At 41.0% G+C, this 24439-nt stretch overlaps 1 protein-coding gene across 7 annotated transcripts in view; it reads right to left on the bottom strand.

Moving 5' to 3' along the window:
• The window catches only part of grip2b (glutamate receptor interacting protein 2b), a 343140-nt gene that overhangs the window by 148105 nt on the left and 170596 nt on the right, over positions 1-24439 (bottom strand). For 2 of the 7 annotated variants that reach the window (XM_088070136.1, XM_088070124.1), the window contains exon 1: positions 22558-23884. The exons of the other annotated variants lie outside the window; for them this stretch is intronic. In XM_088070136.1, coding sequence (XP_087926262.1) covers positions 22558-22612 — 55 coding nt within the window. In that variant the 5' untranslated portion in view covers positions 22613-23884. Of the gene's footprint in view, positions 1-22557; positions 23885-24439 lie in introns of those variants that run through there. 7 annotated transcript variants of the gene reach the window in all.

Here is a 24439-nt window from a genome sequence, read left to right on the forward strand (position 1 = left end):
ATCTTTCTTTAATATTTTAAGAGTTTCATTCCAAAATGATTTATCCACAGTTTGAAAAATGGGCCACTTAGGCTGACAAAATGACTGCTGACATCAAAGTTTAACCGAATACTGATTAAAGCATTGGGTACATTTTGAAGGACGAAAATTTTTTCGAGCTTTTTATAGAGTAACAGACACAAAGTCATTCTTTTCTCCCCCAAAATGCATTTACAGACCAGCAGAGTTTCAGCAGTTAATGTTTGCTATTAATATTAGAAATGCTAAAATAGTGCTTTAAATTTACTGAATTTATGAGGTCTTAAACTTTATTTAAAAAAAAAGACAAGAAAAAAACTTGAGATAGGACATAATGTAGTAATAAACAAGTCAATCACAGCAGAAAAATTGGGAACAAGTACATGAATGTGGGATTATGGGCTTGGAAATTCAATATTTACAGGTAGAGCTGCAAAATCAAATGATTACACCTACTATATACTAGAAGATTTTGTAAAAAAAACTTTTGAAAGACAAAAGTCTGACACCCTCCCACACTATAAGATTTTGCAAAGGCTGGAGATTTTACAGGTTCACTATTTAAAGGACTACATTTCTTTAGAGATTTTTTCCCGTCCTGCTCCGGCTGAAAATATGACACCAAACTCTCTTCCTTATGTGTCTGTAGAAACACATAACTGTAGAAACAAAAGGTGTCATACGTCACCAGCATCACTGTAACAACTAGTTGTAAAAAAATGGCCAAATTCTAATAGTAATGTACAAAATACGGTAAAACACTAAATCTTGATGCCTTTTGGAGCCAATATTAGACTGTAAATGTCAAATTGTCCTGTAGAATACTGCATTAAAATTCATGGTATTGCACTATTGAAGTAATTTACTGCATTGACCCCGAAAAATAATGGCAGGATGCTGCCAACGACAGCTGCCAATAGTTTAGCGTCATTTTTGTACTTTTAGTATAAATAAGGTTCCAGAGTGGAAAAAAACACTATGAAAATAGAGCTTGTTCATTTAAAAAATGTGCCAGTGGAGGATCCCCCACATCCCCCGACAGAGGTCCGAGCTAAGCCTCTAATGTCCAAAAATCCTCGAAATTACCTCAAATTGTACAAACATCTTAAAATCCTTGAAAGTTTCTAGAATCCTAGAAATATCTAAAATCTTAGAAATGTCCAAGAATCTAAAAATGTCCTGAGAGTTATGGTACAGTGATTCTTGTTTCTTTTCTTTTTTTAATTCTTGTCAAAATTTAAACTAATTCCCTGTGAACGCCTTCTCCAATATGGGGATTTTATATTTTATTTGTCTTTATATTAGAGTCAATGCCTCTAAATGACAACTTAATGGTTAATTCCTCACAGTGGAACATTTCTCACTGTGAAACTATCACACTCAAATGAAACCAAATAAACTTAGCGCCGTGGCCATTAACTGTTATCCTCCCCTTGTTATCTGCACTAATACAGTAATTGTGGAAACAGAAGCTCTGCAGTGGATCTTCCAGAGGCTTCGTGCCGTGACAGAAACATGTCATCAGAAGAGGCCCGAGGACGGAATTAAACCGAGCTGTGACAAATGAAATGAGCCTGGAACGGCAGAGCGCTGGTGTTTCCTCCAGGCAAACACAGAGGCACCAAACATACAATTATAATCCGCGACTTGCCGCTGACGAGCTGCACAAAAATAAGTCAAAGAATTTACATATGAATTCTGCATTCATCAACCCGTTGAGAATGTTGAAGACGTGCAGTCATCGATCGCAGCACACGACTGCAAACACGCCACAGTTTAGTCAACGTTTTCTTCAAGTTATTCTACAAGAACAGAAGCTTCCCACATCTTGTGTCAGAGATCTGAAGTTCTCCGCTGAGTGTGAGCTGAAAAAGTCTGACGTCAACTCCACCGAGCTCAGACACAGAAAGTTTTAATCCTGAGACCTGCGTCCTCCAAGAAACTGTCTCATGAGATCACAGCAGTGTGGCTGCACAACTCTGACATGGAGGACGTGACAAAAATATGAACTGAAAGCCGAGCGGAAAACTCAACCCCGTCACTCAGGGCAGCCGGTCTTTAATCATGTGCACCTTTAAGCCTTAATAAAATGTAAAAGGGTGAGTTATATAATGATAGAGATCAAAATTATTTGTTGTGCCAGGCTGTAAATGTGTTTGTTACTGCTGTAAAGTTGGGAATCTTTAAAACCTGAGCAACATGGAAAGAAGCCAATGAGCAACGAAAAAAGACATGACACAAAAATTAGCAAGGAATCAGTGAAATGGACAAGACAAAAAAATAAAGAAAAATACGAAAAATGAAAAATAAAGTTTATTAAAAACAACAAGAAAATACCCTGGAAAAGGTGCTTTAAAAAATTATAACAATTTTGCAACACAAGTTTAAATATGTAATTATGATAATTATAGGTATTGTTTATAGTTAACAAGACATTACCCAAAAATTAGAATGCAATTAGTGAAAAAGAAAATGAGCAAAAACAGAAACATTAAAAAAAAACAATAAAGGTGCTGAAATTAAAAAAAAAAAAAGTTTTAGTCCTTCTTTTCTTTAACATATTATGAATTCTAAAATTATAGTATATATTTATATATTTTTCTAGAAAATTTCCCCTGTTTTTGAAAAAAATATTTTTCTAACCATCATCTCTTTTTTTCAACTAATTTTGAAAAGGCATCTGAACGCACCACGAGAAAACTGATGTCAATCCAGGCTTCAAAGGGTTAACACGAGAGTCTAAAGAGATGCTCTTGGAGCCAGCCTCAGGTGGTCATTTGAGGCGCTGCAGTGTTTGCCACTCTCGCGTTGGCGTTTTCAGGCGCTGCAGCCTGCCTCTCGCTCCGAGTCTGAGTCTCTGATTTGCTCTGAATGTCTTTGTGGCTCCTTCAGAAGAAATGAATGTTAGAGTCCTGCAGAGACATTGCAAAGATGCAGAGATGAGTTGCAGCTTACAGATGAAATCCTGTTGAATCCGAGAGCAAGCAGACAGAAAATGTAATGCTGGAGCTGCTTTATTAGAGTCATAACTCTAATCCAACTGAGCGACTGCAGCAGATACCCTCTGGGCTCCGCTTCATACACAATGATTCTGTTATTCCTGCGCAGCTCAACGGGCAGAACAAAGCGCTGTCAGGGTTCGGGGTTCAACTCCCATTAGAGGCAGACAAGGTAAACACATGCACGGTGCTCGGGGCAAAAGCAGGAATGACAGAGACAACCAGGTTTTTTTACATCAATCAACAGGATGTCTTCATCGGTCACAAGCTGTGTCTGTCTCACACGATAAACCCCACATTTTCTGGAAAAGGAGCTCAACGTGAGTTCAGTTAGGACCACATTTCTTTCACTACTCTTGTTCTTTACTCCCCTAAGCTGCAACTTGTGTCTTCTATCCCTTTAGGTATGTTCCTGTTTCCTCCTTTTATAGTTATCAGTTTAAAGGCCCTGACACATGAAGCTGACAGTCAGCTGTCAGTCAATTTTGGGCCATTAGTGAACAACCGCCGCCCGAGTCTTTGCTGTGTGTCCCGCACTGTTGGCCCTCGTCAGGGCCAGTCGGGTTTTTTGTTATAATAAATATAGCTTTTACCCAGCTTTTTTTCCCCAGACGTTTCCTCTGAAAACTAGTTCATATGTGACGTGATGTTTGGGGTGTAGCCAGTGTGAGGCAGGGGACATCAGTGTGAGGCAGGGGACATCAGTGTGAGGCAGGGGACATTTGTGTGAGGCAGGGGACATCAGTGTGAGGCGGGGGACATCAGTGTGAGGCAGGGGACATCAGTGTGAGGCTGGGGACATTTGTGTGAGGCTGGGGACATATGTGAGAGGCTGGGGACATCAGTGTGAGGCGGGGGACATCAGTGTGAGGCGGGGGACATCTGTGTGAGGCTGGGGACATATGTGAGAGGCTGGGGACATTTGTGTGAGGCTGGGGACATCAGTGTGAGGCGGGGGACATCAGTGTGAGGCTGGGGACATATGTGAGAGGCGGGGGACATTTGTGTGAGGCGGGGGACATCAGTGTGAGGCGGGGGACATCAGTGTGAGGCTGGGGACATCAGTGTGAGGCGGGGGACATCAGTGTGAGGCTGGGGACATCAGTGTGAGGCTGGGGACATTTGTGTGAGGCTGGGGACATATGTGAGAGGCTGGGGACATCAGTGTGAGGCGGGGGACATCAGTGTGAGGCGGGGGACATTTGTGTGAGGCTGGGGACATATGTGAGAGGCTGGGGACATTTGTGTGAGGCTGGGGACATCAGTGTGAGGCGGGGGACATCAGTGTGAGGCTGGGGACATTTGTGTGAGGCGGGGGACATCAGTGTGAGGCTGGGGACATCAGTGTGAGGCTGGGGACATATGTGAGAGGCTGGAGACATCAGTGTGAGTCTGGGGACTAAAAAGACGGGCAACAGTGATGGAAAAGGAAAAGCGAAGACAAATGTTTAAAAAACAGATCTCCATTGTTGAATTATAGCTTTGGCTTCTGCTTTTTCAGCAGCTACTGATCACCTGAACCTGAAGTTGGGTGACAGTTCATTAAGCTGAGTGACAACGACATTGACGAACTGAAGGAGGGGAAAAAGTATTCTGCACCCTCGAGGCCCGAAGCTTTAAAGATCCAGCGACTCATTAAAGATTCAGGGAGGTCGTCACACAAGTGATTTTCCCTGCAGGTGACAACAGGAAGTGTGAATCTGATTTGAAAAAAAAAAAAAAACATGGCAGTAGAGCTTTTCACACACACCTCTGTGGAATTACACATATTTAATTAGCTGAGAGGGAAAGGTTGCAGACAGGGAGCGAGTTCGAGCGCCCTCAGGCAAATTATCACCACATTGTGTATTTCCACTGCATCACATGCGGCGTCATGTTCGCTCTCCCCTCATTTAACCTACTTGTTCATGTGTTCCTGGGGGAGCAGGCGGTGGCGGTGCGTCGGGACCTCACTTGTACAGTTTGCTCAAGTGAGAGACTGAGTCTAATGGCGTCTCTACATTCAGCAGCTCAGCGCGGAGCCTCGGGGGCTCGCAGAGGGATGGCAGGGTTTAGCTAATGAACAGCAGAATCTGAGAGGTGCATTATGCGCACTTTGGATTTGGATTCTCTTTGAACGCGGCGCTGACGGAACAATGAAGACAGAAATACCAGAAAATAACAGCTTGCTTTGTCTTTTTCCTGCTTTGTGAGTCAGTCAAACATCCCTGGATAAAAAGTTAAATCACCGAAAGGGATATTCAAAACGTCCTCTGTCCATTTGATGAGAAGGTGACGTTCGCGGCATTTCTTTTTAACCTTTTGAAATCTGGAGAGACATTTTTTCTTGTGCTGCTTTCAGATGTCTGTCACAAGAATGTAACCCTATGAACTGTGAGCAAATTGAAGTGATTTCTTTCAAAAACATGGGAAAAAGGTAATGAGCAGCGTGGTAATAACTGTTTCACAATCTGCAAGAACTTAGTAGATTTGGAAAATTATCTTTAAAAAGCTCGAGAAAAATAGGGAAAATATAGGCAAAAAAGGCAATGAGCAGTTTGGTAAGAAATGTTCCACAAATTGGAAGAATTTAGTGGATTTACAAAATTATTTTTAAATAGCTAGGGGCTAAGTCTTGGGGAAGAAGTTAAGTAAAAACTATATTTATTGCTAATTATAACAATTAAATTTAAAAAATGTAACAGAATTATTAAAAATTATTATGCACTTTCCCCAGGTCATTTTCTTCCTTTTCCATTTATTTATTTTTTAAATACATCTTTGATTTATTTGACTAATTTGTAGGTATTTTTCTTGCACTTCCTAATTTTGGGGTCATTTCTCCTTCTGTTGCACATTGCCATCTTCCCATGTTTTTGAAAAGTTCAAAGAGTTAAATATGAGGAACTACATTTCTTTTTGCTGCATCATATCACTCATATGGAAATGTGCATTTTTTGTAATTTTGTCTTTGTGTTCTTTTAGGGAGAGATTAATTTGGAAAAAATATTATTAAAAAGGTAAGGAAATAAGGGAAAAGCTAGGGAAAATTAGATTTATATTTATCAGAATTACACATTTAAAATTATGTTACAAAACTATTATCATTTTTTAGTTCTTATTATTCTTATTCTTATTAAGAATAATTTCTTTCTTATTAACTTATTTGTTTGTTTTGTTTTGGTCTGTTTTTACAATTTTTCAGGTAACTTGTACTTTTTCTAATTTCTTGCTTATTTTGGGAAAATTTTACTGACTTTTATTGCTTGTTGCCTTCTTCCCATATTTTTGAGAGAAATCCAGCCGGTTTGCTCAGGTTTCACAGGATTAAACCAGGGAACATTGCATCTGGAAACTCTTCTCGTGGAAGTGGGGCATATTAGACACACAAACGCACCCACTCTTTCATGCTGTCATGCTCTCTAGACACAAAGTGTGTGGCAAAGGATGTCGCCACAGAAACTTGAACATCTTGTTCCAGCAAGCGTCTCAGGTTTCAGAGTTCCTGTCTCAGGTACGTCACGTGTCTCACTGTCTCTGTCTCTCTTTGGGATGTTATTAAAATTGAGACGATGAGCTTTGCACATTACTTAAAAATAGCATAAAATAGCATCCTCCGTGGTATTATTCAGAGGCAGAAATCATTGGTATGCATGACGTGAGATCCGCAGTGTTCTGTAGTCACAGGCACAATAAAGAATACAGAGAATACTTGACAGTTTTTTGGGGCATTTCAACTCAAAAAATCATTGAAATATACATATACGGGGAGTTTTGAAGACTATCCTGCATCACAACTGCGAGCAATTCTTCCCCGAACATTAGACAGCAGACGAGTGAGTTACTGAAGTTTTTCAGTGAGCAGAAAATTCTCTCTAAAGTCCAGCAAGTGAATACAAAGCTGATCAGTCCGGTTTCTATTAGCGATCAAACTAAACTGCAGCCAGAGTTAACCCTTGAAACCTGGATTGACATCAGTTTTTCTTGTGCTGCATTCAGATGCCTTTCACAAGTATTTAACCCTTTGAAACCTGAGTAAATTTGTTTGATTTATTTCAAAAACATAGAAAAAAAGGCAATGAGTAACTTTGCAAGAAATGAGTAAAAGGTGGCAAGAAAATGACCTGAAAAAGAAGAGAGAGAGACACGTATCAAAAAATTAACAATTTTCCCCCCAGAACAAAGTTTTCACAATTACAATATGTATTTGAAATTGTGTTTTAGAAAATATATAAATATATATATATATATATAAATATATATATATATATATATATATATATATATATATATATATATATATATATATATATAGTTCTAATTTTTCAGGTCATTTTCTTGGGTTTGTTTTTTGTTTACTTTCTTTTCTTTTTTAGACACTTGCAGGAAATTGTCTTTTAAATTGGGTCATTTCTTATAAATTTGCTCATTGCCTTCTTCTTATGTTCTTGAAAGAATCAGTTTAATTGTCTCAGGTTACAAAGGGTTAAGAAAGCCTGTTAAACTGTATAGCCCAACCAGGATGTGACAATGACGCTGACTAAACAACTAACACAAATTCAACCAATCCACAGACCTCGTTTGGCACTGTTACAACTTTCGGTCCAGCCTCAGAGGTGGGACAACTCTGTCCCCCTTTTCTGCGATTGGACGTTACATACAGAGCGGTGAGGCGGCATAACGGTGCGAAATTCCCACCTTGAACAGGCAGTGCAAATTCAGCTCCTGTGAGTTTCACCAATCACAGCAGTTCCCACTACAAGGTCACCAAACTCAGTTCCTTGTTTCTGGCTGTGGAGATGCAGACATGTGATACATGAATGTTTCCCATTTACCAACAAAAACTACTGCTGATGTTTTGCAGAAAAACGAGGGTTAACTGGGCTAAATTGTGGCTGAACACAAACAACATCAACTGACAAACACTTTTCTATCACAAAACACACAGAGAACGGCAAAAAGGTTTGGACAACACACAAGGCAAATCACCATGATAGACGCCGCTTCATCCAAATCTACTGCAAACTGCTGAAGGAATCGAGGCGAGTTAGAATAAATACGCATGGTCAGCAGTAACCTCTGTGCAGAAGAAATCACAAAATCAGAACAGGGCGGTTTTATTCTTACTGGAACAAGTTGCCTTCCATTTTTAATGAATTATAGAAATAAATAAATCAGAGCGACTCCATCTGGACGGATTCCAGCACAGCTGTTCCTGAGGTTCACTAATCACTTAAGTATGACTGAAATCTGTCCAATCAGGCCACTTCATTTGGACTGGAAAGGCTCCACTCAGCCGGTTTACCTCAGTCCAACTCGGAAGTAACGCTTGATGACTAATCAGGCCCCAGTTTTGTTTTTTGTTTTTTTTAATTCATTCAGTCGCCCCACATAAACTATTTCAGTCCAACTTTTAACTAAACATTTCTTTTAGAGTTTGTTTCAGGAGGCAGGCTATCAATATTATTGAGAGTTATCTGAAACAACAGGTAGTTCAACTGCTTGGAACAAGGTCACACTTTTCAATAAAAATAAACACTAACTGAACACAACCATATATGATGTACATTTTACTGGGACAACAAATCTCAGTCTCGGTGTATTACTTATGTCTGTCTAATATGGTAAACACACAACATGACACAGCCAGTCACACACAAACACACACACTAAACAAAATATAAACTCAACACTTTTGTTGTTGCCCCCATTTTTCACAGGTTTAGTTAAAGATCTGACGCTTTTAATGCACACTGACAAAAGTTGTCAAGATCTACCGCTCTTGCAGTGCTTTCGGTGAAAGATCCCGTCACTATGAGCCACCTTTCGCGTCTGCATGATACGCCGCTGGACAGCATCAGCTGAGGACATGGCCGGACAGAACAGTTCGCGGTGTTAATTTACGGCCCCACACAGCTGGATAGCACCTGATATTTGGATGGTTGGTGTCAGTTGAGAACGCGGCCTGACAGAACCTGTCGCAACCACATTATACATCCCTGGATGGCGTCAAGTTGAAACGCTGCCATCAATGACATAATATAAGGAGTACGCTGGTACTGTTGGAGTATGTAAGTATATGATTAAATGTTCATGTTTATTCCTTATATCATGTTTACTCCTTGTAAGAGACAAGATATATTGCTGCATAAATCAATGTTCTGGATGACAGTCTAACAGTCTATAGGGCGGGCGGTCCAACAAACCCTGCTCTTTCATGTGGGAGTCTAGCGTTCACTTTCTGTTTGAATGTGACCTTTTGCCTAATCCTAATAACCTGTGCCAGTATGTCGTTTGTTAACATCCTGGCGTCGATTGCAATGTGCTTGTGTTGTCATCATAGTAGCAGCATCCCAAAACATAAACAGCACATGCAGAGTGATACCTGGAGCATAATATGTAGACGCGGAAGTCTACTGCAAAGCGGCAATATGTGACGTCTTGGGATGAAAATGTGTTGATTTTAACACATTTGCAACCAAAACTTGAGAGCCATAAATCTATTAAGTACATTAAAAATGTTAGACCTTGAACCTGTGAAAAATAAGAGGAAAAACAAAAATAAAAGCATTGCCTTAAAATTGCCAAAAATACAAGATGGTCTGAAACAGCCAAAATTAACGGACAAAGACAGGATGTATTATAGGGAGTACATGTTTTCCAGCCGAGTAAATTCAAAGAACGAGACTTTCAGTGATTTTTGGTTAAAATGGCCCTCAGAGACACGGCAGCATTTAGCTGGTAATCATCTGCCTCATTTCAGGGAACAAAGGAAAATGTAACTATTCTTACAACGTTAATGTGAATGGCTTTAAAACGGGTTAAACTGCAGGTTAAACTGCATCTTAAAACACTTCTCAGCTGGGTTGTACCGCTAATTGGCCTGAAGTGGTGATAAACACAGCACATTTTCTTCCTTTTGTGAAACCTCTCAGCTGTTTTGGACTCCGGCCACTCTGTGGACGGTGCATATGTGTATGTGTGAATAACCACTCGAGTGTCTTTTCACATGTTCTGAGAGCGCGTGCCATTTTCTCACGGTTGTGTCTGAATGTATGAGAGAGAGAGAGAAATCTGTGGACGCCCCCTCAGGGGAATGAGGCGTCCCTTTTGGGTCTTTATCAGGTTCTCAGGGCTTTTGATGCCGTCTCCTCTCGTTCCAGCTAAATCCTCTGATAAAACCGTGGATTCACGGTGACACATTACATGTATTATGATTGTGACTGGATCTTCAAAGGAAATCATGTGAAACCCTTTGATGCTCCCTCTGCTGAATTTCCAAAGCTCTCATTCAGGAGGACATGGTGACGAGTGAGCTGGCAGACGCTGCACTGTCCCGCCTGAGGACATTTTGTCAGCTGCTGTTTGGGTCAGTTTAACTGAGAGGCCAATCTGTTGCCACTTCTGCTCATACAAACAGTGTCCTCTGAAACAAGGAGCGTTGCAGAACAGGATGTGACGGGTTGAGTTAGCACCCAAAACTATGCAATGTTTCATTCAAACTGCAGCCGTTGTTTCTCACTTTGGTGACGGATTTCAAAGAAAATAGCTGAATTGAAGTTTAAAAGTGATTATTAAAAAGAAAAAAAAAGCACAAAGCTTGATCAATATCGTCTATCTTAATTTTTTAAAAACACAGAAATTTTACCTCATCACGCCTGGACAGCAGCGTCTGAACCAAACATCTGTTGATTAACTCCAGACTGTGCAGAACTGCAGGCTGTTAAACAGAACCAGACATCACTCCTGTTTCAGCCTGTTTAGCTACGGCATATGACGGTCTTGTGTTTTCATTAGCTCCTAGACGTGTAGTACTTTATGCATATAGTAATAATGTAGAATAGTGAACATGAAACAGTAAAAAAAAAGCAGATATCTTAAGTACAAACAGGACACAGGAGAAAACCTAAACTCAGTTCAATTCAGTTAGGAGCCACAAAATAACTGAGAGCTGAAAACACACAGAGACTTTAAAAAACGCCTTTCTCTCTCGGTGAGTGGTGTCTGACAACACTTGCTTGTTTGAAGGGGAGCGGAGGGGGGTCGGGGTTGGCTGGGTCGGATAGACGTCACCGCTGCCTGATAAGAGGCAGTCAGAAGCGCTTTTGGACTTCGGTCCACCTCTGACGCAGCTTAGTGGGGCTTGGCATGTTGTAACTGACAAAGGAAATGAATGGCTTGACTCAGCTCTGCCAAAAGTAACAATGGAAAATGCCCGATAGACGTCCATGTTTACTGCCTAGTACAAAAAACTGTTTTGGTCTCTAAAGCTAATTTCATCCATCATGACAACGGAACAGGGGGTGAATATTTATATAACTCACCCGTTTACATTTCATTGAGGCTTAACATTACACATAATTAAGGACATGACTGCTTTGAGTGACAGGCTCAGTCAGATCCACCATAGCGCCAGCCTCTCTCCAAAATATGGTCATTTCTGACTACAAGCAATCAAGATGGCCACAGCTGAAATGCCAAACTCGAGGGCTCAAACCAATAGGTGAGGTCACGGTAGCTACATGCATTGTTTTATACACTCTGTGGTTTTTACTCATCAAGTTGTATCTGATTTCTTTTAAAATCTGATTTTTTTTTACAATTGTCTGTTTTATTGTGCTCTATAAATAAAGACTATTGTTCTTTTTACTGAAAGCACAAAGTTCAGACTTAGAGGCTTTGGAGTTCATAAAACACACATTTCATAAAACATGTCTAAAACTAGCTGACAACCACCTGACTGTAGCAGAATACAGTGCAGAAGTGCGCTGAATCATAGCTGCAGAGGAGCTGTTCTGTTTCAGATCCTGAGCTCAAACTTCTCTCAAGGTGAGCAAATAAAAAGAGCACTTCCCTCCAGGATCGATGAGGCATCACATTATTAATACAGTGAGGTATAAACATGCCTTCAGCCAGGCTTTCTTGACTAAAAGAACAATCCTGACATCTTGTTATTTGTGTTTGTTATCTTGCTACCTCTTATGAACTTTGTCGTAGCAAAACTCTAAAAAAAACAGCTGACTACAAATTACAAGTTACCTAGCAACCACTGCTGTGAAGCCGGGCTGCGGAGCTGTGATTGCTGATCCCAGGGAAGGAGTTCATTGCGGTCGGACACAAGACTCTTGAGGGGATCTAATCTGTGACCTTTTCACTTCATAAGCATCAAAATGAGCGGTTATTCCACCCTGTCATTTATCTGCTCTCACGCTCATTTCTTACAGAAGGACGAGGGTAGAAACGCTGACTTCCTTTACACTCATGAATAAATACAATTTGATCTGGTGTGCACCTACTGTGGATAAAAATACTGCTTTGAAAAATGCACACAGCAAGAAGTGTGGGGGAGAAAGCAATGGGAGAGAAGAAAAAGATTTATGCAAAACTTGCAGACAGTCATGCGCAGAAAATGCTGAAAATAAATGTCATGCAGTATTTTTCAAATTATCGCAAGGATGAATGTGCAACATTAGACAAAGTTTAAGGTTTAATATAGACCAGGTTCAGTAAGTGTGCACACTAGTGATACTCAGCTTACAGCCCACAGGCAAATATGGTCCCAAGTAGGGTGCCAGGTGCCCCCCCACCCACAAACCATTCTCTAATTCACAATTAAAAAAGTGATTTACACTGGGAATTGTTTTTGTTCTTTTACTATACATAAGGTGCCAGAGTGCATAAAACAGCATAAAAATATAATGTGTTTAACAACAGGGTTACCAAAGGAGGATCCCTGCATCCCTGACAGAGGTGCTAGCCTCTAATCCTAGAAATATCCTGAAATTATAAAATTTTCTAAGATCCAGGAAATGGCCTTAAATTTTAGACACATCCTAAAATCAGAGAAATGTCCTAAAATCCTCAATACATCCAAAAATCAGTGAAAAGTCCTACACACCGAGATATTTCCTAAATCTGAGAAACATCATATAAATCGTCCTAAAATCCGAGATATTAGGTAAAATTCGAGAAACATCCTAAAAGCCTAGAAATGCCATGAAATCCTACAAAAGTCCTAATTGAGTAATGTCCCAAAATACTAGAAATGTAATAAAATCCTGGAAACATTCTGAAATTCTAGTTATGCCATAGAGTCCCAGAAATGTCCTAAAATCCTAGAAATGTCCTCAAGTATAAGGAACATCCTAAAATCTTAGAAATGTTCTAAAATCCCCAAAATGTCCTTAAAACAGAAAAAAGGCCTAAATTCCTAGACATGTTTTAAATCCATGACATGTCCTAAAATCAGAGAAACTTCCTTAAATCCTAGAAATGTCCTAAAGTCTGAGAAATGTCCCCAAATCCTAGAAAGATCCAGACAGACCAGGTTCAGAGAGTGTGTGTAGTATATAGTAAGTTAAGCCCGTCAGAGAGTGTGTGAAGGCCAGAGATCAGCACCTCGGACAGCGCCGCGGGGAGAACACTGAGTCAAGTGTGGCAGAGAATGTATTTTCCAGTCCGGGCGCTGCAGTCTGACGGATCATGGACCTGAGACGCTGCTGACCGCTCAGTGGTCCGCAGTACAGCCTTTTGATCCGGTCACGCTTACAGAGGAAGCCTCTGCTTGGAGGAAGAAATACAGTCAAACAGGAGATAGATTTTATAGAGGAGCTAAAGAAGTGGAACCATCCCTCCGAAGCAGGTAAGTCTCGGGCTACTCATTCTTAAAAATGTGTAATGTCTGAAAGCATTGCAAGAAAAGTGATGTCACCCCAGGTTTCAAAGGGTTAATTACATGTAGTTCACTACTCCCAAACACTGGTTGTTTTCAAGTTCATCGCAACAACATTTAATTGCAATTGTAGTGTATCAACATACTTCTATTTCTTTTTGGTACTTGCATTATTAAGATATTGAGGTGTTTTATTAAATTATGAATTGGATGCTACAACACATTTTCCCTTCAGGATAAGTAAGACTTTCTATTTTAAGAAGACTGCGGTAACTTGATATTTCTTTATTCGCAGTGTAGCACAGCAAGTCGGTCAGCTATAATATATCATTTTATGTCACCTGGGTGTCATGACAAATCCAATCTGAGGCTGCTCTGGGATAACCTGACGGGATAATGTGTCAAAAGTACAATCATAATCTCGTATTATGTTTCCCACCTTTGTCTGAGGTTTGAAATCTTTTCTTATTAAATATAAAAGCTACAAAGCTGAGGTAATGTCTCCCAGCCGCCGGCACTGCAAACAGCACTGATGTAACAGTTGGTGGTTGTGCTCATCATCGCAGCCTGCTGGTGCAATCGACAACCTATGGGACTCCTACCGCTGGCTGGGTTAACCCTAATCTACACTCTGCTCACTTTGTAGGTTATTTCTGGTCACCAGGAGGAACCAGCATGGGGTGAGTGGTTCAAAACCAATTTCAGTCAGACTAAGTTTGACACAGTGAGATTTGAGGTCAGGTGTGTCGGATAAAAGAACAGTCTTTACAGGTCTTACCATATTGCACTGTGTCTCCTGTTGTCTTTAAAGGAAAAAACGCTCAGCTCCTGATAAACCGTGCGATCGCGCTGGAACTAAAAAAGAACGGCAAGACTGAAGAAATCAAATTGTGGTTTCCACTGCAGTCACTGGTGGGAAACATCCACCTACAGAAAGTGATGAATCACTCAAAAATTCAACACAAGTTTATCCAAAAAACAAACAAAAAGGCAAGAAAGCAACATGTCCAATGAAATCTCTGCTCTACCCACTGCTGTCCACAAATCAGAGATTTAAGGCAGAAAGTTCAAGTATCATATGACCACATTCCTGAGTGATGATGATATGTTTTCAGCTGGACTGCAACTTGCCAGGCCAGCCCAATAAACAGAAAACTCTGTCCATGACTGAGTGAGTGATGGAGTATTGGTCAGTGTGACTAAGTGTGCTGTTTCCCCGTTAGCCGTTATTCTTTAAAATTAAATAGGAGCAGACACAGTGGACACGCTGACAGACGCTGACGGTCCTGTATTACTGTAACCTTATTCCTCATACTCTACAACCACTGTAACACGGCAGCATGGCGCAAACAGCCGTGGTTGTTATGTCAGTTTTGGATGGAAGAGAGGATCATCTCATCAGTTTGTCTGAGGAACAGCCGTGTCTATAAGGCACGAGCTTTATTTATTTAAATGTCATTCCTATGTGTTTCAGCGTCAGAACGGGTGCCGCTGCCGTTATAACGAAGAAGAAAATCAGACACTGAGAACGCAGCCGGGCAGAACCTATGAAACTCTGAAGGACAGTGTCAGGTAATATCGCTGCTGGTGACAACGTAATATAGGACAGAGAGCGCATTTATTGGGCGGGCAGATGGGGAGATGGATGAGTCCCACAAACGTTGGCTTTACGTGAGGATGTGTTTCTGTTTGACTTTGTTGCCTAATCGTCACCATCGTGACATTCTGCGCTGTTGTGTTAACATAAGGGCCGCGCTACGTCATCCCACCGCGTGCATTTTTTGACCTCACAGGAACAACATCCTGAAGCATAAACAGCTGACGCATAACGATACCTAAAACATTATAAGGAGACGCGGAAGGTCACTGACAGAACGGCACTGTGTGACGAGTTGGCAATGATCACACACGACAGACCAGCACGATAAACGGGGAGAGGCTGTGGAGGACGCTCATTAGATACATTTCAGAGACTTCATGGTGGCGCACCTCAGACGTTTAGATCTGTGAACCGTGTAAAGCTCTTATCTAATGCACCCAGCAACGCCTCTGCTCTATTGATTCCTGCACCTACTACTAAGTGAGGAATCCTGCACACAGAGTTTTCCTCACAAGCCACCTCAGCCTTATTTTAAAAATGTATTTCAGCTGGGGAAAGTTTGCTGAGCACATCTTTCATATTCACACACACACACACACACACACACACACACACACACACACACACACACACACACACACACACACACACACTCCCCTGTGAGGAGAGCAAAGCTTCACTGCAGCCCAGGTTAATAAGGGAAGTATCATATATAAGTTTTCATTGCAAATGCTGACTGTACCTCAGCTGACAGGGGATGTAAGTCTTACCGGCGCTTAAAATGCTTAAACACGAGCTGTGTTTATGTTTTCCTGACGAGCAACTTTGTGTAAATTATGATTGGAGTCGACCGCCAGCAGACAACTAACTTAGCTTAGCACAAAGACGAGAACCAAACGTAAACAGCTAGCCTGGCAAATCAACTTCACTTTCAAAGCTCACTAATCAACACCTGACATCTCATTTGTTCAATCCGTACAAAAACTGAAGTATAAAACCAATAAACTGCAACTTTATGTCTCGGGCTACGTCTTAGCCGGGACCAGTAACTTCTTGAGCCTCCTCTGGTTGCTTAGCAACTGCTCAGAGCAAGGGATACTCCGCGTAGTGTTTTTTTCTTTCTCTGCGCCAGCGTCTTTTTGCCATCGTTCCCTATGTGTAGTGGGTATTTGCAGCTGCCTGGAGAAAAAACGCCGCGCCCAGCGTTTTTTTTTTTTGAGTGCTCTGCCTGTTTTGTTCAGCTGCTACCGGCGCTTCGAGTTGAAAATCTGTTGTTGATGATGTCACTGCCACATTTTAGCGAGGCTACTCTCACAACGAAAACAGAGAAGCCCATTTGTGGGAGCAGGTGGGCTGGCGGACACTGAAGTGCTGATGAATATTGTTTTTTTATCATCAGCCGCTGTACGCTTGTCGTTTACTGTGTAGTCAGCTCGTTGTTGGAGTAGTCACATTAGCTTACTGGCTAATGCTAATGCTAAAATTATCATATCGTCATAGAAACAAAACCCACATGCAGCGGGTCATTAAAAAAAAAAGCACTGTGAGAGCTCTTTAATAAAGCGCTGGGATGAAGCGCTCCCCAGAACCCTGCCACCACTTTGCTGCCGAGGAAAAACTCTCTGTGGACTCAGGCAACACATTCATCGTTCTCAGAACGAAGGAAAAACGTCCTCATCTAGCCCATGTTCGCCACAGAAACACAGCTGACATCACAGCAACATGTTGGTGAACCCGAGCAGTGACCTCTGAGGTGGAAAAATGAAGCCAACCTGAACGACCATGAACTGCAGTTGGACGAATGGCCACTTGAGGCCGGCTCTAAACCAGCACACATCCCACAGACCACTGATACTCAACTTACTGCCTGCAGGCCAAAGGTCGCCCCTGATAGGGTGCCGAATGAGCACCGACAACTTCCTAATTCACAATAAAAATAAAGTGATTTACACTGGGAATGGTTTTTGTACTTTTAGTGTCCATAAGGTGCCAGAGTACACAAAACAGCATCAACATAGAGTTTGTTTATCCAAAGTGCCAGTGGAGGATCCCCAGCACCCTCAGACAGAGGTCCTTGCTGGTCCTCTAATGTCCTAAAATCCTATAAACATCCTGAAATCCTACAAATGTCCTAAAACTGTGCTAAAATCCCAGAAATGTACTAAAATCCAAGGGTCGTCCTAAAATCCTGGAAACATCCTAAAATCCGAGAAATGTCCTTGACTCCAAGAAATGTCCCAACATAATAGGAATGTCCTAAAATCCAATAAACGTTCTAAAATCCTAGAAATGTCTTAAAATCCTAAAAACATGTACGGGGCTGCTACAACCGGCCCCTGGCCTCCTGTCATTTTGCAAAAGTGGCCCCCAAGTGCAGCAAGCTGCGTATCCCTGACAAAGACTGTAAAAACAACAGACGTCTCCCACAGGTTTGTGCACGCCTGTTTTGAAGCCTTGAGTTCAGCATTTCGTGTTTTTCATGTTGTTCTTTTGGAGCCAGAAATGACCATATTTGGACAAGAGGGTGGAGCTGTGGAGGAGCGAGGGGTGGCTTTATTTGCCTAAACTGAACCTCTGTAACTTTATGTAAATTACGTCACATAATTCGTACGATATCTTTAGCCCCTCAGAAAACCCTGCCGAAAAAGCTAAACAGCTACTTGTGTGTGAGCTGCACTGACACTTCAGTGAAAAAGTGAGACAACTGATGATTTTTATTCAGCTGCAGCTTTCAGTCACGTCCTCTGGTACGCTCTCCTTTGAGACCATCCATCTTTACACACACGCGCACACACACACACACACACACACACACACACAACCTGTCAAACTGTACAAACAGTGTTTAATGACACATTTCTCACACATGTGTACAAACATGCTTTACAGAACATATAGATACACACAGTTGCATCACCTTCTCTCCTCAGCCACATAAACACACACACACGCCACATACTGCGAGCAGTGGCCTCATTTATAATGAAAGTCAGGGAGAGAGACAGAGAATATAGTCCCGACAGCTTGCAGAGATTTGGAGATCAATCAACGCACACAACAACAAACACACACACCCACACACACACACACACACACACACACACACACACAACAAACTGGCCCCAAGCTCCACTGGCAACCAACCATGCATCTCACTCTCTGTCACACACACACACACACACACACACACACACACAGAGCTAACCCACATTCAGCAGCCCCCTGCTGCAGTAATGAGAAGCAGGTAGAGCTGCTGTGATCAATGTTAATTCAGAAACAAACAACAGACTGAAAGTTTAGCGATCAAAATTTTTTGGAAGATAAAAAGTCGTGACACCTCGAATATAACGACAGTCGTAGTGTTAAGAGTTAGGAACGTCAGTTTCAGTTAATTTTACTTTTGAAAGGCTAACACTCACTAAAAAAGGAAAAAACATGAAATGCAAAGCTGCCGTTGCTCATAGTCCTCGTTGCTCTGTGAGCTATTTTAGAGCACTATCTATTTATTTCAACCTAAAATCCTAGAAACGTGTATGGGGCCGCTGAGACTGGCCTCTGGCCTTCTGTCATTTTGCAAAAGTGGCCCCCAAGCAAAGCAAGCTGAGTATTCCTGTTACACTTCGTCATCTGGCTTTAAGGCAGCAAATTTGTGATTTTTTTTCTTGTTAATTTACAACTTTAATCTAACATTTTCTCAGGAATTTACTATTTAAATCTCATTAAAAAAGTTCTTTTTCCTCATAAACTGATCACTTTCATTTCAGAGAATTATGCAAATTTCCCCCGGGTAAATTTACTGCTTTCATCTTGGAAATTCAGAGTTTTTTAAAAAAAAATATTATCCCCCTCTGATGGCTCTGTATTTTATTCATTTATTTTCTTACATAAAATGGCCCTAAATCGCTATTATACACAGCTCACTCATTTGTCAGATTTGTTTTCTTTTTCTGGTTAATTGGATGTCAGGTTTCTTCCATGAGACAACTGAAATTTCGAGAATATTTGTTATATAACTTTTAATTGCTGACAGAAAACTCAAATCACTTCCTGTCTGGCTGCCGCACACTTGTTGCAATCATTTGGATTTTTTTTTCACAAGTTTTAAGCTGGAAAACAAACAGACAAATGGTGGTGATTACCTGGTTTGGCTTTTACTTCAATAATATAAGTTTAACACACAACTGGGAAAAGGTGATAAATAATAAACATCCTCGCCTCCTCCATTTCACTAAATTGAGAGAATTTGTTGAATAAAACAAGAGTCATGAGCTTTATTTACTCCAGTCATAAAAGTTTATGAACTGGCGCTCATCCAGCCAGACACTGAGCACGCTACACTAACTTTTTCTGTTTGTCTCTGTCGCACACGCACAGACGCTCGCACACACATTTTATATCCATTGTCAGCAGGTTGTCCAATAATGAGAAGTACAGTGCTGTGATTCAGGGCTCCTTCAGTCTGCACGTCGAAGTATTCTTGGATAAAATACCGAATATGCTCTGGGAGTGTATGTGAATGTCTAAAGCAACACTTTGTGTAGCAGCCTTGACCGCTGGTATGTGAATGAGTGAATGCGATATGAAAAAGACGTTACACAAGTATAAGTTCATTTATACTACAAGGTGTAAGAGAAATCTGTGGAGCACATACACAATATACTAACCATCAGTACCTCATATGCATGAATCACTATGCCAAAAAAGAGACCATAATTTCAGTGACAAGCAGCCACCTCCGAGGCTGAAAAATGAAACATTAAAATGCATGAATGTGTAACTCCGGCTGGAGCTTCTGGATTGTTTTATTGTCTCACTCCTACTTTAAATGCCCAATGCAAGACACTGTTTTAGAGCTCAAGTGTTTTTGGTCTGATTCCCTGGTTTGCTGGCTCTTGGGGCCGTTGCTCAAACTACAGGCTGCACTTCAGCATTTTTGTTTTGGTGGCAATTGATGCTGCCGCCACCACGTACTCAAAGAGTATACAGCGGATCAAGAGACACGCCCACCCCCCCCCCTCTCTCTCAAATGGTTAAACTGGACTGTTGATCCACTATAAATCAACGTTAAGTCACTGCATTGACTATTTCTCAACAAAAATGTTTCCGGAAACATATTTTAATGCCTCGTTTCTCTGTAATAGCGAGATTTTGTGAACAGGAAGTGGGCGCCACACTGCTTCCTGCACAGTGAAAATGGAGGATGAAAAAAAACTGAGATTAAACAGTGAAACTAAGCAGCACTGATCAAATATAAACCAAGATTCTGCTGCTGAGTTGACTCTTTCTCGCTTCAGATGTTTTCAGAAACATGTTCTCGCTTACTATTAACAAGATGAGATCCGGCCGGCGGATATTGTTTCACACACACATCCCAGTGGAAAAAAACCCAAAACAAAACATTTCTAACATTGTGATGATGTTTATAGAGGACATTACCCAAACTTTAAGAAGAACATTCTGGGAACTAAAAGAAAATTTGCTGCTGAAAAAATTACTTAAACATTGCATCATACCAATCCCAAAACGTTTTATAACCAAGAATCGCTGGCTGTGCTCTCTGCTTTTGTGTGTGTATTACCAAAGTGAACCTGCACAGTGCTGCAGACGCTCGATGAAGGCTTTGTGTAAAAAACTGTTGTTGTTTTTAGTGATGAGAGCCAAATAAACAAGTGAAATGTGAGTATTTTGTACTCTTTTGTACTATTTTGTAATAAGTACACTGGATTTTGGGTTTAGAGAATCCCATTATGGAATGGAATACAATTGTTTTATAATAAGGCTCGAAAAGTTACACCAAATACCTTCTATTAATTCACTGATTCATTTTCCGTAACCGCTTTTTCTCGTAAGGGTCACAGGGCCGTCATTGGGCGGAAGGCGGGGTACACCCTGGACAGGTCGCCAGACTATATAGACAGAGATATATAGATATATAGACAGACCTGACCTGCATGTCTTTGGACTGTGGGAGGAAGCCGGAGTCCCCGTTCCAACCGGGTTTTGATCCAGTGACCCTCTTGCTGTGAGGCAACAGTGCTAACCACAACGCCACCGCCACTGCCTTCAATGCCGTATCATTTGCTTACACCACTGAACCCAACAGGCCTATATTTGAGACAGGTGTCTATATGGGACATTATAGTTTATTTGAACCTCTTTTTGTTACTTGTTTACTATGCCAGTATTACTGTCTTCTTCAGGTAGGCCAAGGAACCTCCATAAAACTGAACTTTCTAAATATGTAGCTACACCAAGCTAGTAAAAGGGACGAGGCGTTTAACTGGGAGTTTATATTTGAAGTTTCATGGCAGCCTAACACTGCCAAAAACATTTAATTTACCTAAAGAAATTTTTCATCTCTAAAACAGACATCAATCTGTATCAAAAATTGTCTCTCGCTTTACTGAAACTTCACTTCAGTCACTTTATCGCCTCCTTCAGAGAAACTTGGAGCCGTTAAAATCAAAAATCAAACAAGCTGCGACTCGAGCACAAATCTCCAACCTGAAACTCTTCATTTACTCTGCATCCATCCACTCCATCACAACTCACTTACCGGGATCTGAAGTGCTGTTTTCATATTAAAAGACGTGCACATGAAGATGACATTGATGCCAAAAAAATCTCAGCTCACACAGACACACAAAATCAACCTGTTGTGAAACTGATCAGCAGCTCACTGGTGGTTTATATTTCCAAACACCAGCCAAGACACTTTGTTTACTCACATCAAGACAATCAAACTGACTCGCTGTGCGGAGAATTATCTCATCTTATTTCAAAACAAACCTGTGAACACACAGCCTTTGCAACAACGACTACAGAAGTAAACTAAAAAAGTGGAGAAGAAGAAGAAGAGGAGGAAGGAGGGGGAGGAGGACAGATGAGAGAACAACATGCCAACAACATCAGCGGGAGGCTGGCGTCATGCTTTCCTCGTGGCACACACACAAAGACAAACAACACCCAGAAATACACACTGAGGCGCACAAATTTACAGTAGATGCACACAAATGTGCACACACAGTAATTTGCACCTACGGGGACTCACACACTGGCACAAAAATACACACCGAGAACACACAAATATGTAAAGACAAAAGCACAAAAAGCATGAAAGATCACACACACACATCAAAAACACGGTCAAATAAACATCAAAAACACACACACAGAGCAGTGTACAGTTGATACACACACACACACACACACACACACACACACACACACACACACACACCGGCTGCATAGTTGACAGTCTATCAAACACACACACACACTCACTGTACCCTTAATTCGGCGTCTGATGACCCCTAAGCGGCACTTGAGTGAAACGGAGAACATCCTTTCCCCTCTTTTCGTCTCTTTATCTTCTTCCTGCTTTCTTTCTTTCTCTCCCTCCTCCTCCTCCTCCTCCTCTTACTCCTCCTCAGTCAGACATAGTGTGAGCCGAGCGAAGGATGAGAGAGTGAAAAAAGAGCGGTGTTGGAGCGCTGGCCGGTCACATGGCAAAGACAGGGAAGAGAGAGAGAGAGAGAGAGAGAGAGAGAGAAGGCGAGTGCTTTTCTCTAACAGGCAGAAGTGATTACACAGTCCCCCTCTTCCTCTCTTTCACCTCTGTCTCTCACTCCTGTTGTTCTCTCTCTCTTTCTGTGTGGGAAGTAGTAGTGTGAAATTAAGCTCCCTCCTTCTCTCTCTCCTCTTACACTCATATTCTTCCTTTCTTTCCTTTCTCCTGCTTTCTTGTCTTTCTTCCGTTTTATTGCTGTCTTTTTTCTTTCTGTTGTAGTTCTTTTTTTCTTTTTCCTATTTTCAAGGAATTTCTTCCGGCTTATTTTTCTTTTCATCTTTTATGTCTGCCTTTAAAAAACCTCTTCAAAAACTTGCATTTGCTCCTTTGTTTTTGATTTTCATTAGTATTTTCTATTCGAAGAGAAGCTCTCACTGCTCTTTTCTTCTTTACTTCCTCATTCAATCCCTTTTTTAAGGGACTCTAGGGATGGCACGACTGGCTGGTCAGTTGGTTGGTTAAATATTTTAGTCCAGACAGAAATATTCTATCAAATATTGGATGACTTGCCTTGAAATTTGGTACAAGTAATTTCTGGTATCCAGAGGGTAAAGCTTGCAGACGTTGGTGATCCCCTGACTTTTTATCCATCCAAACGCGAGAATATCTGTTGTCCTTGCAACCAAAGACCGTTTGGATGAAGACGTTTGGCTCCTTCAACCACCACAGGCTCAAAACGTCACTATCACTATCATTTACATGTAGATAAACATCTTTTTTATATTTCAGATAATATAATATATATAATCAGATGGTGAGTCATGCTAGTCTTTGTGGAGTAAACGTTATAGTGTGGTCGTCTTATCGCAACCGTTTCCCAACCAAACAAAGAAAACTGCTAAAAAAATGTTAGAATACGAGACATGCAAGTGCTCATTTCATAGCGATAATATTTCCTCGTTTGCGAGAGACGGTCTGAATGGACTCATAAACGGATTGCAGTTTTTGGCTTTGACCGTTTTCACCAGAGACACAACAGAGGGATTCAGATCAAACACAGTGCTGCTTTAAGGACCACCTTTGTGGCGGTGCGTTGTTTAAGGTTCCCAGGGTTCCTACAGCTTAAGGAAAGCAGGACTTAAGTCCTTTTAAGACTTTTTAAATGCCACTAGGAAAGAAATTTTTAGACCAATTTATACAGAAGCCAATATTGAGTAAAAAAACAAAACCTGTACAAACATAATCAATACAGTAGGTATAATCAATACTTAAGGTTAGGGGGAAATTTCATTTTCTTTTTCAAATATTTATTGCACCAAAACATGACTCATATGTGACGTTAATGCAAGAACCGTGAGAAAAGTGCTTTTCATTTGGAGGTTGGAATCAGATCAAAACGTTTCCTTCTGTAAAACTGAAATTGACGACATGTTGCACCTTTTTTGGTTTTGTCTACATGTGGTGACGTTTTGGATGACCCTGAAAAAAAGACTGAGTAAGAGAAATATTTTTTTAACTGAAAGAAAAAGATTATTTGAGATTCTCTAATTTTATCTCTTTTTTGAAACATTATTTTAGGTTAGAGGGCATGAGAGATAAGGCGGTGACTTCTTTTAAATCACTTCTCAAAACTCGTTTCAATAGACCTGCTTTTATGTGAT

The sequence above is a fragment of the Plectropomus leopardus genome, chromosome 2 (genome assembly GCF_026936395.1).
Source record: "Plectropomus leopardus strain MGB_pleo_1.0 chromosome 2, ASM2693639v1, whole genome shotgun sequence".
In the NCBI taxonomy this organism is placed as follows: domain Eukaryota; kingdom Metazoa; phylum Chordata; class Actinopteri; order Perciformes; family Serranidae; genus Plectropomus; species Plectropomus leopardus.